At 42.1% G+C, this 16,472-nt stretch overlaps 1 protein-coding gene across 3 annotated transcripts in view; it reads right to left on the reverse strand.

Moving 5' to 3' along the window:
• Positions 1-16,472, reverse strand: part of DPYD (dihydropyrimidine dehydrogenase) — a 368,439-nt gene that overhangs the window by 263,852 nt on the left and 88,115 nt on the right. For all 3 annotated transcript variants that reach the window (XM_064455561.1, XM_064455562.1, XM_064455564.1), the window contains one exon: positions 4,359-4,446. In XM_064455561.1, the coding sequence (XP_064311631.1) occupies positions 4,359-4,446 (88 nt within the window). The remainder of the gene's footprint in view (positions 1-4,358; positions 4,447-16,472) is intronic.

The raw sequence follows: 16,472 nt of genomic DNA on the forward strand, positions 1-16,472 counted from the left end.
TCTTAGCGTTTCTCTTTTTAAAGAAAGAAATAACGAAGATGGCACTTGTGCATTATAAAACAAAGAATATACACTTTGCGCTGTGAAGGCAGCATTTCAAGAGAGGACAGCTGGAAGTCAGAATACTTGGTTTGCCATCTTCTGATGTTTAGAAACAAAAGTAGTAACGGGTGCGGGGTGAATCTGAAGTCTGGTCTCCGAGAGACACAATTGCAAGAGGTCTGTATGAACCACGAAACGCTGACTGGGAAGACACAATAGAATAGATTGTACCTTTATAAAGTGGAGTTGTAATCCAGTTTGTATGGAAAGAGAGAATGGAAGTTGTGGCCTAAACTCTACTGAGTCACAGCGGCTAACACAATACAGCGTAAGTGACATCGTTTTCCTCAAAGAAGCTCAAGGCTCATTGAGCCTGGCAATTCAATTAACCCTCTCAACCCAGAAACAACCCCTCCTCCCCGTCCCTCGTCTACTCCTGAGCTCAGGTCTAAGGCAGAACAGCCAGAACAGCTACATTGTACATGGCCTGTAAATATCTAAAAAGCCTCAGGCTTTAGAGAACAAGAATCCCTGACCTTTTATGATTGCTACAGCGGTTTTCCAACCAAACAAACTACATACAATAGAGCTCTTAAATACCTGACAAAGTAATTCATTTCCAGTACGCTGCTGTCTAAATACTCTGTATTAATAATGAATCATGTTTAAATAAATACCTGCATGTGGTACTGCTTACACAGGGAGGAGGACAAGGAATTTACTGAACTGAATCTCCTCCAAACATGTAGAAGGGTAACCCGCTGAAGGGAGTTTCTCAAGTGAGTGATGAAGACAGACTCAGAAGCAGGAGAGGGACTTCGATCAGCCTAGAAAGCGTACCCCGATCTCCTGGATTTATTGACCTCAGGTACCTGAATGTTCTACGCTTCAGCTATTTATTTTGTCTAGAAGCTACTAGATATATTTGTAAGCTTTTTGGATTGAAAAAGAAATTTACTTACAAGGGGAAAACAGCAAAAAAGATTGAAGATTTTGAAAAGGATTTTCAACGACGTAAAATATCCTCAATCATGTGAAGTAAACACTTTCACGACAATAACATAAAACTATTCAGCAAGCAGATCGCTGAACGATTTCCGAATGGTTACTTCAATAAAAGTTTAGGAAAAAATGCACGACAAAGCAAAAAATTACTTACTGGTTCCACAAAAAACTTACAAAACTATGTGAGCAGTTTTAGCGTGGTTTTCAAAAGCTCGCCGTTGTCGTTTTCCATCTGCCCTAAAAGCCCGTGGGCAGGTAGCCCACCCACCACGGCCGCAGAGCAGGAGCAGCCACGGTAGCGGGCGCTCACACGGACTCTGCCGGGGTCATGACTTCAGGTGAGGCATTTCAACTTTTGGCACCCCTCTCTCAACTTCCACCTTAAATCTGTTGCTCGCTTGGCAGAAAGCAAGGAGTTTCAAAGCGCAGCAGTGTAAAAAATCAGTAGTACGCACCCGCACCTAGGAAAAAACCCTATTAATAAAGGAAACCAGAAGATTTTACTTTTTCTGAAGAACAGAATTTGTAATAATAGAAATATTTTCTAGCAAAGGCACCAGAAACTAATTCATGAAAAGGAAAATTCAGCCTTGCAGACTGCAGCCATCCAGTGAAGGCTGGGTCCCCGCTACGCACTGTTTGTTTCCCTGAGAAGTTGCGTGGTACCTGAATTACAGGAGGCACAGCCACTGACACGGAGGCCACAAGTATGCAGGACTTCCCAGCCTTGTTCCCCAGCCCATGACTTCAGCTATTTGCTGAGCACATCTGGTTGCGGGTTTTTCCTCACGTCTAGTTTTTCAGGTTTGTTTGGTTTGGTTTCCTCTTTGTTTGTTTGTTTCTAAAGCCAGCGTCAGAGCCCTTGCAGAGAAACGCTTCCACAACCGTGCTATATTAGATTCCTTCCAATAGGGTAAGGAGAGAAAGCAAAGGGTAAGTAAGACACTACGTAAACTCACACTTGGAACCGGGTTTCACAGAAGCAGCGCTGATTTTAGCCATGCCGGTTCCCACCCTAGCATCTTGGCTAGCAGAAACCGACTCCCGGACTTTTTCAAACTGCCTGTGTGTGAATGTTTCCCGCTGTCTGTGCGATTATCAGGCATCAACATGGCATAAAAGCAGTTACCTTTTCTAAAAACAAGTTTCAGAGTGGATACAGAAGCTACAGATGTATAGGAATAGGTTGCAAAAAGAAAGGCTATAAGTACATTTCAGTAACCTAAGATACTTAAGTTTTTCCATAAAGACTGTTCAATCTCCTGAGAGATTAGTAGTATACTGCAATTCTCTTCCAAAGCAGGATTTCCTGATAAACCAGCAAGCAATCTGGTCACCTGCTCAGGGCAAAACCTGCAGCTTCCAACATGACTTAAAAGAGTTACCATCCAGCAGCCCAACCTCTATAGGGTTGATCCACCTCACTGACCATCTGACAGGTGAAATCTGGCCCTTCTAAAACCTGTGAGAGGGCACCCGTTGGCTTCAGCAGGCAAAGACTTCACACCTTTCAGGTATTTTCCTAATACTATTCCAGTATACCTCTGCTGAAATACAACTCTCGAAGCTCTGCAGTCACCCCACCTTGATCTTCTCTGCTCTGTAATGGATTCACAGACTTCAGAATGAATCAGTTTTTAAACCGAATTACCCCTTCTGCCAAGGCACAAAGGGGCATCATATCTCTGAGGTTATCAGAGTCTGAAAGACCCACCAAATTTCTCGTTCCAGGATGCTGCTGGTGTTAGTTGTTCTTCTGACCCCTTCTGTTGCAGTCTTCAGTCCATCTTTCCTGGTTCCTTGCTCCCAGCTTTTATGTTTTGATAATCAGGCGCTTTTTCTTTCCTCAATAACTCACCTCTCTATCCTACCCAAAGCAGTAGCGTAACTAATCCTTAATAAGAAAAGAGCATCCTGGTAAAATACCTTCATGAAACTGGCTTTAGGTTTCCTAAACAAACTACAGCCCGGCGATGAGATGGAGGCTAGCAGTTTCATTACCGTTCTTACCTTCTCTGCTCCGTTCGCCTGTTTCACGATGCCTGGAAGAGGCAATAAACAGCAATATGCCGCGTACCGTACTGTGGTTGCAAACAGATGCCTACATTCATGAAAATAAATGCTGCACTGACAGGGTAGAGATTATATAAGAAAACTGTCTATACGCAGATGCTGGGCATCACGCCAATCACTGTAAACCACATCAACACACAGTTACGTTATAATTGATACGTGTATCTTAATATCTCCTCTTATCCTAACGTGTCTCATTAAGGTGCAGAATTTACCAGTGTCTTCTCCGTACAACACACGGCGCGGTGCAAGCAACGAGGCCGGTAGCTCGCACGTGGCAGTGCCGCTTGCTGCCCACCTCGCTCCAGCTTTACCTGCGTTGGCCCTTTCAGCTGCATCTAACAGTGAGACACGGCAGAGCACGAAATGCATCCAGAAAATCTCTGTAGGACCCCCAGCAGATTAGGAGTCTAGTTGGGCTCATACAGACAAATAAATCACACGGCAGCTAATGATTCCGCAGATGAGAAGTTTTAAAAGGTAGGGGGCAATCAATATCCAGTCGTCTTTAGGCTATCCCAGGCAGCCTAATTAATCTTGTCTTATCAACTTTGCAGCCATCTTTATTTATTTCTATTTCTGACTGTTAAAAGTCATTTGTAAACCACAAATCAGAATAATGTTTTTAAGGTTCCGCCATGATTATAGTATAATAGCCTATTAAGAAAGGAAAAGGTACAGTAACTCCAAAGAGGGGTTCAATTTATTCCTGTAGTATTCCATTAACAGTCCAAGTGACTGACTGCTTTTGCATTAACCAGAGCCTCTTACTACAAACTACAAGAGAACATTCCTTGAGATGAGCACCCCCATGCCAAATTTCTGCCCAAAGCAAATCTTAACAATAATCACTTCTTTAAAAAAAGGATAAAATATTTAATGAAAGAAAAGGTTTGTGACTGCAATACCTCAGGTAGCAGCAAATTTAAATAATTACATCACAATGCTCAGTCTTTTGAATATCATTATATTTGAAAACCATCAAAACAAAGAACTTTACAGCAAAAGTGACAGGAAGAAGTAGATTTGCACTACAGACTCTCTGTACGGGCACAAAACAGCAGCAAAAACAATTAAAAATTAGATGACTGTTGAACTTTAAAGCATCTGTTGTGAACACTCTTTTTTTTTTTTTTTTAAGGCTTTACAAAGATAAACCTTGAAATGCAATCTCACTAACAGAGCTGCAAGTAACCGCCGTTATCTGCTTCCACGTACTACTGCAAGCCCGACGTTACCTTGTTTGCAATACTCGTGATGAATGACTTGATGTCCAGATTAGTTGGGCAACTCTTCTGACAGGGGGCATCTGCACACTTTAAGCACCTAGGGGAATACAGGAAAATGTGTCAAGGAGACACGGCATACGACTGCTGCCAATAGCATAGGGTTTTCAAGTTAGCATGGTAGAAGATAAGCCACAAAGGAACAATACAGAGCATTTTCTTAAAATTTCTAATTAAAAACCTCAAAGCGCTGCATGATCACCATTGACTTGCGTTCAACACTGGTTGCGTTCTGTTGACCCCACCTCACACGGGAAGGCAGTGGGGTGCGGTTACAAACCCACGGACCGCGCGCGACTAAGTATTACAAAACGACGTTTAATTACACAGAAGTCGTGTTTTCCCTGGAATCCAAGACTGCGAATCTTCTGACCATTCCATTTTTCTATTCGAAAAACATCTGTGCTGTGAATCTGAATTTATTAACGAAGCTCTGGAAGAGTCACCGTGGATTAAATTCTGGATGTTGGACAATCAGACAGACAAAAGCAGCAGTATTTCCACAGAGGAAGGAATTACTTTGTCCTGTATGTGCCAAAGCATAAGAACAGCTGATAAATTTTCAAGTCACTTTTCTATGAGTTTCCTGTCGTATGTCTGTGACCTCTGAAAACAATTCGGTAGGCTTATGCATACTCCCAACTGAAATCCCAAAGACCCTCTTCCTGTCATCCCTAATGACAAAACCTAACCATATAGTAAAACATACTAAGTAGCCAAGATTTATTGTCTGTTCCTGCATAGTCGTCCATGAGGATGCCCTGGTCTGGGTGCTCGCACAAGTCCCGTCTAAGGATTACACCCTCAGGGTAGTCTGCGCAATTTGCAGTAAGCAAACCTAACCAAAAAAGGTGAAAGTCAGCTGGAGAAGTAAAATGGTTCTCTATTAAACATGAAGGTATTTTTTTGTACACACTTTTGGTTTTACATATCAATGATTATCATAGGTCAAATGCCACCCGCTTAATTATCTCAGAATTTATTAAGTTATTCCAGATGCTCTTTCAACATTGTTTTACTGACATACAGAATTTATGTAAATTGTGGGTTTAACAATCTATGGGGAAATGAAATAAAATCTGGTTTTTACATATTATCTGAGCACAACTACCTACATAAGTTCCCCAAGTCCACCTTAATTATCGTTACTTGGTGACAGACAACAACACTGCGGAACCGGCTGGAACAGAACATTTTCAAACACAGAAAAGCTGCAAGAGGCCTGTGCACAAAGAAATGAAAAGCACGTTGAAAGGAGTGAAATGCCTGAAATACGTGCAGTGACAAACTGGCCTGGCTTTGTCAATCACACGCATGCCTTTTGTTTTCTTTTTCTTTTTTTCTCTTTTTTTTTTTTTTCCCCCCCCAGTTAAGGGTGGAATAAGAGAGAAGGCGAAGCCATTTAAGCAAAAGATTAATTAGCCTTTCATCTTCCTACTCGTTATCATCGAGCTGGGTATTGCAGACACTGTGGCACCAGCAAAATTTGAAGGCACATGTGGTAGCTGCTGTTTGGATTTTCTCACAGAACTAGGCATGGGGAAAAGGTCCCAGAGGAAATATTTAGAGGAAAACAGGCCTCACAGGCTGCCAAAGCTGGGAAACCTGATAAAGCCAAACCGGGGTTCAGCACGACGCTGGGTTACTAGTTCAGCTAGTCAGGGTGTCAGAGGGCTCTGGCAGAAGAGCACGGGCAGGTTTAGCCGGGGCAGGTAAACATTCCCCTGCCCAGCACCACCCACTGACAGGCGCACGTCACCAACGCCTTCACAAGCGAAGGCCAGTGGGGACCTCGAAGGGTTCACGTGGCCGGAGCACCGAGTCAAGAGGAGGCGCTTCGCATTCCAAGCAGACCGAAAGTTTTAGTACTAGAGGCCAGAAAGAAAGGAAATACACTAGACTAAATACACCACCGTGAGGGCTCGGGTGATCATTTTGCCTGAATGGGCAGTAAGGAAATAACAGAAGTGGAAAACCACGCGTTTAAAAAAGGCGTCAATCCCATTATGACCTTCTGCTCTTCGCTTTCCAGAACGCGGTTTCCTTTAAAACACAACAACAGTCCTGTGTCCAAGACCAAAAGAATTGCAGCTAACACAAACCACATTTCTGTGGATTATTTATAGAACTATCTCATGTCAAAACCGACCGGAACGGCACCTAGCAGGATACGCAGAGCCCAGATGACCCGTTGTGCCTCAAAAGCGTCTTCAGCAAATTATTCCTCTTTTGATTTTTGAGCCGGTTCACAAATAACAGCTGTTGAAAATGTCAGCTACTGGGGGAGGCGGGCAACGCCAACTTGAACGTGAGCTTTGGGGAGGAGGAGAGGGTGCCATGAATATGCCAGTCCAGACTTTCTCTTATAATAATACCGTCTCCCGATTCTGCGAGCACTCTGCAGACTGAAGCGCACCAGGCTGCCATTAATCCCACTTATCACCCTGACAGCTCAGTAATTACACTCCTGCTATAGCTAGGTACTGGAAGGTACTGTAGTCCCAATAAAACATCAAGCACTGTGCAGAATGCGTGCTGGTGAGGTGTTTTATTAAACTTGGGGGGTTGATCATCAAGTGACATTAGTGTTGACCTATTCTTCTATCTGACAATAAATTATCCTTTGACCATACCATAACAGATATTACAGAGTGCATTTACTGTACCGAGGAGCAAAGGTATTGCATTCTGGGGAACCGGGCAAAAAAACATAAATAAAACAGTAGAATCGCCCACCAGAAAGTTATTACATAAATTGCTGCGAGTGATCGATCCGTTCAAAAAATCACAGGCAAAACACCGTGCTGAAGCGAATACACCGACAATTACCATGAGCTTCAATTCTGCATGCATGTCCCCATATGAAGAACCACTAAGTATTACACTTCTTTCCTTTTTCTCTACCTGTCCTCCCACCCTATGAAGCCCCACCTTCCATTTTACAAGGTTATGCCATTACTATGGTTTTAGTTCAAAATCATGTGAATAAAACCAGAAATGCAGATTCAATTTCTCTAATTCACCTGCTAGCTCCTACCAGATTTAAATGAAGAGCTACACCTTCACTATTAAAAAAAAAAACCCAGCCATGTTTTAAATGGTCATACTATTCTGGACTGCTTAAAATTACAGGGCATTAGACAAAGGCTAACCTATGCTCCTCTCAGAATACATACCTCAGCATTTCTTCGTAAAAATATAGAAAAATCCTTCCAACTGCCAGAAAACACCCTATTATCAGTTTTTCCCCATTTGTTTATGGACCAGCATCTCTTTAGAAACACCTAGGCTATGCTGAACCTTAGAAGACACATATTCACTTCGTACGCATATCGATCTCCATGTAAAGGGCAACGCCACAGTCTTTGCACCACTAAACCCCAAGGCGAGGAACTCAAAGGAGAGGAATGCTGTTTCCCATTCTGGAAGCACTTAGCTGTTGGTTCAACTCAGCCTCATTGTGAAATGGTAAATTAAATTAGATATAAACCCCCTACAAATGCTATGCAAGTATAGCATATTTATATAAATATTTATGCAAATATTATCATTTGGCATAGCTTTATAGACATGCCTGTGACTATATAACGATAGAAATTCACGTTTCCCACACATCCAAGCTCAAAATTTACATCTCTTACTGAACAGTGTTAAATTATACATATGTATCCCCAGTGAACTTAAAATCTTTAACTTCTTATTTTTAAATATTGCAACACTAAAGTTATTTATTGCTTAAGGTGAGCATGCTTGTAATTCTCTTTCAGGCACAAAATAACGCAGGAAAAGGATACTTATGCAGCAGCCCAGCATTATCCGCTATCGTATTTGTGTCTACCAATTTTGTCAGTGCAAAATAAGCACCTAAAACAGCGCATGTACATACCCCAACTCATTCAATCGACCTCTAATAGCATGGGTACCAATGAAAAACAAAAAAAAATCCCCAAGCAAACCAACAACAAGAAAGACCCCAGCACGCAACAAAGAGGGCAGTAGATTACAAACATCTGAAGACAATAAAAGGAAAAGGCACTCCAAAAGTAGTGAATTTTTTTTCTGATGTAATAAAAAAGAAAAATGGAGTAAAGAAATATAAGTTACAAATTTCTGGAATGCATACTACCCGTTGGGAAAAAAAGATGCAAGAAACCATGAGGTATGGCTATGCATAAAAAGGAACAGAAAGCAAATGAGGAAAAGAAACATTAAAAAAGGAACAGATTTCTGTACCAAAATCTTTCCCTTAGGAAAAAAGGATACCAGAAGCCAGTTCTCTACTCTTGTGTAGAGAAGAAAAAGAGAAAAAGGAAGCCATAGCCAAGACTAATTTTCAATTAATAGCTTTCATTTTTTAATTGTTGAAATACTACCTGGTATTTTATTTTAAAGCTCAAATATCCGACCAAAGGATAGTCTCTGTAAGAAAGAAAGAAATCTGTGATTTCCAAATAAATCTGTAATTCCCAAGTTGAATGCCCATAGCCTTTGATGACAGAAGTGAAGAGCATCACATGGTTTTTTCTCTTGAGGTTCAATCATTTAATCACTTACGGCTAATTTAGCAGAACTTAGGCTTTCTTCTCCGCATTTGATCGTGCCGGACTTAAACAGGGCCCAGGACAATTGAGCAGAGCTGAACAGAACAGAGACTTGGACATATATACACTCATTTAAAAGATGTCAGGATAAAGATCCTCTCCTGCAATGGAAAGCCATCAGTGAGAACCTACCTCTGGCAGCTGTAAAAGACTTGCTGCCATTATTTTCTTTATTAAAAAAAAAAATAGAAACACACCCAAAACTAATAATCAAACAAAAAAATCCTACACGCTTCTGTCGTCCTGTTCATCACATTTCACAATGGACAAAAGAGGAGAAAAAGATTATAAAGCAGTGGGGAGATTTCGTTGCCAGGTTTAAATCCCAAATGACAGCAACGGTCGATGTAAGGGTTTGATGAGTAGCAAACACAAATGATACTTCGAAGAATATTCATTTTCATTCAAAGTCACGAAGCAGAAGGGACCCTCACATGCAAGACAGAACTCTGCTGTGTATGCGCAGCGTAACAGCAAAGGGAAAATAATTTTAAATTAGAATCAACTATGGAACACGTAATTTTGGACTATAGGAGAAACAGATATAATCCCCCCAAAAACGCCTCTGAACACTTCTGAAAGGGCATCAGAAAGTGTATAAAAGGCAGTGAATGCAGACTATAAAAACAAGCAGGCATAGTGGTCCTGGATATTTGGCAGCGGAAAGAGAAATGCCCGGCCTGTCAGCAACGCACGGGAATCGGAGGGAACAAAACATTCAGTACCACCTAAACTGGCAATACTAGTTCATTATCTGAAGAGAGAAGGAAAGACTCCCACATCATCACTGTCGCCTCTTCAGTCACCCGGGGGTCCTGCGAGCCTTCTGCAGACCCACAGAAAACGGGACGACTTCTCTGTCAGTAAGTTCAGATGACCAGAGGAAGCAAATTTTAAACAGGGGCACTCTACAGGATTAGAGACAGATACGACACTGCTGCTGGCAGCTACAGGAGGTGTGAGGGAGGTGCTTTTTATTGAAGGGAAGAAATGCTCAGAGTTGAAAGTTAGTCTTCAGACACAAAAGCCTCCTACCCTAGTGCAGAATAATGGCACTTACAGACAAGGTTATTTTCGGACACTTAAGAGGTAGTGAATCATATGGACATAGACTCCAAATCATTCCATTCATCAATGACTCATCTTTCTCTTTTTTTCTTTGGCTCTCTACACGACCATAATTCTTCTTTTCTCATCTACTTCTGAATCCCCCCTTGAGAGCAGGAACTCTCTGCTCCGCTCTGCATCTGCTTGGCCGTCTTCCTGTTCTTCCATAGTCTTTTCCCCATTCATCTGAAACTTCTGCACTTCTCTGTCCTATGACTTCTTACCATTCTTCAGCATAACTCCATTTTTATGGAGAGTGTGGATAACATTAAAAAAAATGCATGACCCAATGAAGCAGAGCGAGCACCAATCACTTTTCAGTCCACCTCCTGAGTTTTTGCCATCTGCCATCCAGCCCTTCAGAACCTCCATTTCAGGCAGGTTCCTGCTCTAAGGCTGGGGCAGGGGCTGGAGCACAAGTGTGCTGGGGGGCGGCTGAGGGGGCTGGGGGGGTTTAGCCTGGAGAAGAGGGGGCTGAGGGGAGCCCTTCTCGCTCTCTGCAGCTGCCTGAGAGGGGCTGGAGTGAGGGGGGGGCTGGGCTGTGCTCCCAAGTCACCAGTGACAGGACGAGAGGAAACGGCCTCAGGCTGCGTCAGGGGAGGTTTAGGTTGGATATTAGGAAGAATTTCTTTACTGCCAGAGCGGTCAGGCCCTGGCACAGGCTGCCCAGAGAGGTGGGGGAGTCACCGTCCCTGGGGGGGTTCAAAAACCTTGTAGACGCGGCACTTGGGGACATGGTTCAGGAGGCCTGGGGGTGTTGGGTTGGGGGTTGGACTTGATGATCCGAGAGGGCTTTTCCAGCCTCAGTGGTTCTATGATTCTACCTCCTCGCTAAATGGCAGGAGCGCAGCCAGGCAGAGCGCTGTAGCCAGCTCAGGGGCAGTGCTCCGAGCACCGCCCGATGGCGAGAAGCTGGTTCCAAGTCAGCCCACGGGAAATTATATTCCACCTGCTCTTAAATTCCTCCTGTCATTTTACTGGGACACAGTATTTTTCACTTACCGTATTGCAATATAGCCCCAAAGACCACTGCCTTTCACCCACTTCATTTTATATAGCTTGGATATCACTGCTTTAATCTTATTTCTCCAATTTATAATGTTACAGAGTAAAACTGCTACATAAATTAGAGTCGATTAAAAATAGAAAAAGCAGTGCAGCTTACAGAATGTGGTAGCACAAAGCATGGAGATCAGCGCATGCCAAATCAGTAAAGCTGTAGCATCCTTTTGCCATATCAGAAATCAAAACAGTTTTTTAATATATATATAATACACATCATTTCAACCATCTTGTGCTTTCTCATAGACTCAATCTGTGAACAAGCAAATCAAATAAATGGTTCACATTTCTATTCTAACTATGTTATATGCAGCTCACACCAAATCAATATTATTACTAAAAATATATTTGTTTTAACATCACCAGTACTAGAATCTGTATGGAATACCTTTCACCTCCTACCTCTTCTTTGGAGTTTTACTAGGGCAATTTATTTGCAGCATCTTTAAACCTATGCTTTGTCTTTACAATCCTTTGGTTATATCCTGCTCTACAACAGAGACTTCTTTGACTTCAAAAACAAAGTTATTATGATAATGTCTCACAAAAAATTATTGCTGTGGTGCAGGAATATAATGCTCTCAGATTGTATAAAGGCATGAAGTCCAGTGAGTGTCAAGACCTATTTGTTTTTCCTCCGTAGTGGTACATCTGAAATGGGATATGTCACCCATGCAGTGCCTGACCGTACGGGCAGACTCGCGTACCACACAGCTCTCTCCCGTCAAACCCATCTAGGCGCTTTTACCCGCAGCAATTATTCCACCTCAGCCTCTATAACTTAAGACACAAAATGAATCCCTGATTCTTCATTTCAGTGCTATACCTTCCCATTTCTTGCATTCATTTCCAAGTGACAAAGGTTTCTTTCCAGTTGGAAGGGGCTATGAAAAATAATCATCTTCTCTTTCTGCTCCATCCAGGACCACGGTCCATCAAACGCTGCTTCGATTCTCATTTTTGACACTACTAGTGTCACGAGGTTCACACCAGGTCAGGTAGTCAGAGAGGAAGTCAGGCTTTAGCTCCAGGTAATACAGAGACAGCAGCTCTGGATCCCAGCAGGACCAACCTATTTTCCACCCACAGAAGCCGGAGGTTATTCTCAGGCAGCAGTTACCAGTTTGGGTGCTGTCTGTCACAGAAAACTATCATGGGAAACAGTACCTGATGTCCTCAGGAGGCTCCTGGTCTTCTCATCTTTTCAGCTATTTCTCACCCTTTATAATGTGGCACCTCCCTAATGAACTTTGGTCGGTCCCGTTCTCGATATTCTGTCCCGGACTAGGGCAGGATTACTGTACCTCTTCAAGAAGGTTCTATTTAAATCGCTGCGTTTTTGCAATTCCCGTGAATGACAAGCTAGGTATCCGTTTCAATTAGCTTTAAAAATTCAATACATTGATTTGTCCGCTGGCTTTAAAAGCTGACAGGTGGTCTTGGGATTTGGGTTTGATTTTTAAAAAAAAAAAAAAAAGAGTAAGTGTATATCTATCTCTTTCTAACCTTTTTTTTAAAAAATCCTCTATGGAAGACTCTGCTGTCTTACCTTGCTGCGAACACTTCCAGTAGAAGAATAAACTTCTACTTAGGAAGTTTAAAACAGTCCTATAAGAGCTCTGTAGAAACGACGGCATTTACATAGCGTTATAGAACACGCTGAATGTTGCCAGAGGTATTCGAACTGAAGAGTCGACAAATGCGGTGCCTGAATTTCTATTTTGAAATACCGTATTAGAATTAGAATTTAAGTTTAGGTACTGCAATCGGCCCTCACATCTTATACCTAATCCATGGCCTAGTTTCTGCCAACAAGTGCTTGGCTAAGAAGTTACCACTGCCCTCTGAAAATGATTTTGTAAACTCCTTCCCGCAGGGCTTAGTAGATAACGGGCCTCAAGATTGTTGTTTTGTACAAGGAAATAAAAGGTATTTAGGAACCCAGATTTCCAAATTTAGTTATTTAAAATTAATGTAAGAGGAAATAAAGTTGAACTTAGCAATGTACAAAAGCACAGGATACATTTTCAAATGAAAAAACTACTTATCCTGAGTTTAATTTCCAGCTTTACCTTTATCCCCACACCTCTGGCCAAACACAAGAATGCTTACGGAAAGGCAGGTGCTGCAAGTTTTAAAGTCTGTACTAAAGAATCGGAGGGCCACCTTCACCTATACGCAGGAAATCCATTCCGTAATCTGGACAGCCACCCATTTTTCATACTTCATTCTTACAAAACAAAGCAACAAACCCAAACAAACAAAAAACACCCCACAAACCAAACAAAAAAAACACCCCATCAAAACCACCACCACAACAAACCAACCAACCTGCACCTTTTGAGTAAAGGATCTGTTGGGTAGACTATTTCCTCCCATTTACTTCAGAACTCTTTTTTAAAAAAAATTTCAAATACAAAAAATTTAAATATTACAGATTTACAGCAATATTCGTTCTAAGCATTGTTCCCATTTTCTTGTTTCGTATTAAGCAGGATGAAATTGCTGTGTTTTCAGAAGTATTAATCAGCGTTCAAAAATCATTAAACCGTCCCAGAAAAACTCAGTAGAGTCCGAGTTTTTATTACTGACAACAATGTAGTTTTATTTAAACCTTAAGAGTTACAAATAAAAGGAGTTAAAAGTCAGCTTGCACCTCCTCTGGAAACACTGATTACATTTCACACTAAGTATGAATTCACATTTTCCCAACACCATAGGAACACAATACAATTTGTTGCCTATTACGCCAAACTTGAAGGTATCCCATACTGTTCCAGTAGTGCGAAGGACACACGAGAGACACGCTTGTCGAAGACTCCGACACCGCCTCTTCAGAGCTCGGACCGTGCTCTTTCAAAGGCCTTGAAAGCAGCACTTTATCTGCCAAGCCAACCGCCCGTGGCCCAGCCACACCTAGCCTTACGGAGTTTTTTTAAACGGGTACATTGATGTTCACCACAATAGTGATCCCCTTCACCCAGGAGACAGCTGTTACATGATGTTCAATATCCTTTTAATCCTCTATAGACCTTAGACAGAAGGGTTGACAGAACTGACAGTTGTTATTATAGCTTGCCCTGCACACAATAATCTTCTTTCACCTGGCCTATTCTCCCAGAAGTGTTACAGACTTTTTGACTTACGTCAAGGATTATTTCTAGTCTTTTTAGGAGAGAAGGAATTATTTTTACGTGGCATGATTCTTACCCTGGGTAAATTACCTTTTCAAAATATGAAACACCTGTTATCTGTTTATCTTACTGTCAGCGAAGCTCCTTTGGGTTCGCGCCGGGAACAATACGCTTTACAAGTTCAGTCACAGACATTTTTTCTCCCAAAATGCCTTCATCACCTGCAGAAATCTTACAAACGGCACTCCGTACAATACAACCTTAACAACGGGAGCACGCATCTATCGTTTATTTGTACTGAAAACATTGAGTACTTGAATAACAACATATATAAACAACCTATGATAACGTAACTAAAATGCATACACTGAAAATTTAAGAATACGTTCTCAGTTATAAACTACAAACGCAGAAGAAACCGATTTCCTCACTACAGCACCACTGACGCTCTAACGACCAGACCAACAGCGCCAACGTTCATCTGTCTTGCAATTTAGGCACGCCAGCACCTCCACCACAGTTAACACGAGAGCGATTTAAACAAAGAACCTTTGCGGAGAAGTAGACTTGGGAAAGGCAGGAACAGCACAATAAGCTAACATTTCCCTTCTTTTTAGGACCTGAGCTCCAAGGAATTCTCTGGCTGTCTACCACCACCCCGCCGTCTGCCCACGAACGGGTCTGCTGTCGACCTAGAACGCAGCCACTTGCAAGGCAGGCTTCACCGCGCTCTGCGCGCAAAAGCCTTCCCACCGCTTCCAAGCCCGCCACGCCGTTAGCGAGGGGCACGGGTGCGGGGGGGAGGGAGGAAAGAGGGTAAGAGACCAAGGAGGTTTGTGCAGGCTTTGCTGCCGCTGTCACCTGAACATCTGAGCCTACACCAAGCGCGCTCTGGGAGCGGGCAAAAGCAAAAATTACGTCATTGAACGCCGCATTCAAAATAAAAGTTTCAAAAGTTTCAGTTTCCCTTGTTTTCAGACTTGTAGGGGGAAAAAAAAAACCAAAACCAAACAAACATACATTTTTTGGCTGCTACTACAGTTTAGAACTCCAGAAAAAACTAAGAGGTCATTCACGTTTCCACTGCGAACCTGATAAAGATCCTTCTTCCCATGCAGAAGGTAAGTTATTGACCCCAGTTGACCATCTTATTCCAAATTTTAAAACTCACAGCCAGAGCTCCCTTAGCAAAGCTCAGTCCTGCCAGACGGTCAACACACTAGTTCATTCTCAGACTGCTTAACTGTGCTTTATTTTAATATACATAGCCCCGGTATGGCTCAGTTAGACTGTTCATTAGTTTATAATGAAAGCCCTTAAGCGATTTGTTAAACCAACCTAACGCAAGTCTTCCAGGAGTGAGCTCCCACCACCCGGACTAGTAGGAACAGCTCCAGCGTCCTCACTCTTTTCCTCACCTTAAAATTAATGCAGCCACATATTTGAGAACCGCGTGCCACTCCTCATGTCTCTTCCCTGAGAGGATCTGCTGGTGTGGAAACTGCAAGAATTCAGCAGAGGATTCTAAGATTTAATATTTTCTCTAGAAATTGCATGTGTCTTCCATCTCCTTTTGCAAATACAGAGGTTTGTCTAAGACACCTTAACAGGCGACACTGTCACTTGTTAATGTGCCTAGCCAACAAGACCCAGAAAAAAGGGAATATGCTTGCTGTTTGGTTCTCATTTTCTAAATCACGTCATCCTGCATACCATTTATACATATTTTTTTTAGCCATAGGAAGATAATATACCCCTAATGCATAAGCATCTTTAAAGAAAAAGGTGGCATTTTCTTGTAGGCTTGGCTGTTTGAGAGAATTATTTGGCTTTGCTTTTCTACCTTAAATTTATTCAAAAAGTAAAAATTCAAAACCAGTATCCCCTCAGCAAATGAAAAGAGCTTTACGGTACAATAACAGAAATCATATGGGCAAACTACAGAGGTCAGCACAGAGCAAAGAGAAATCCTCTACAAATTACACTACAAATCAATGTTGCAGTCTTAATATCCTGAGTTTAAAGGTGTAAGTAACATTCCAATAGCAGACAGTTGAAAATTTGGTCTTACTTGATTACTAGGAAGTAAATACACTAAGTCATTAAGACCGAATGACCGGTACGTACGTGCTCTAAATTTTGCTATAATCACCTTCGCTCTG

Source organism: Phalacrocorax carbo, chromosome 6 (genome assembly GCF_963921805.1).
Source record: "Phalacrocorax carbo chromosome 6, bPhaCar2.1, whole genome shotgun sequence".
Classification (NCBI taxonomy): domain Eukaryota; kingdom Metazoa; phylum Chordata; class Aves; order Suliformes; family Phalacrocoracidae; genus Phalacrocorax; species Phalacrocorax carbo.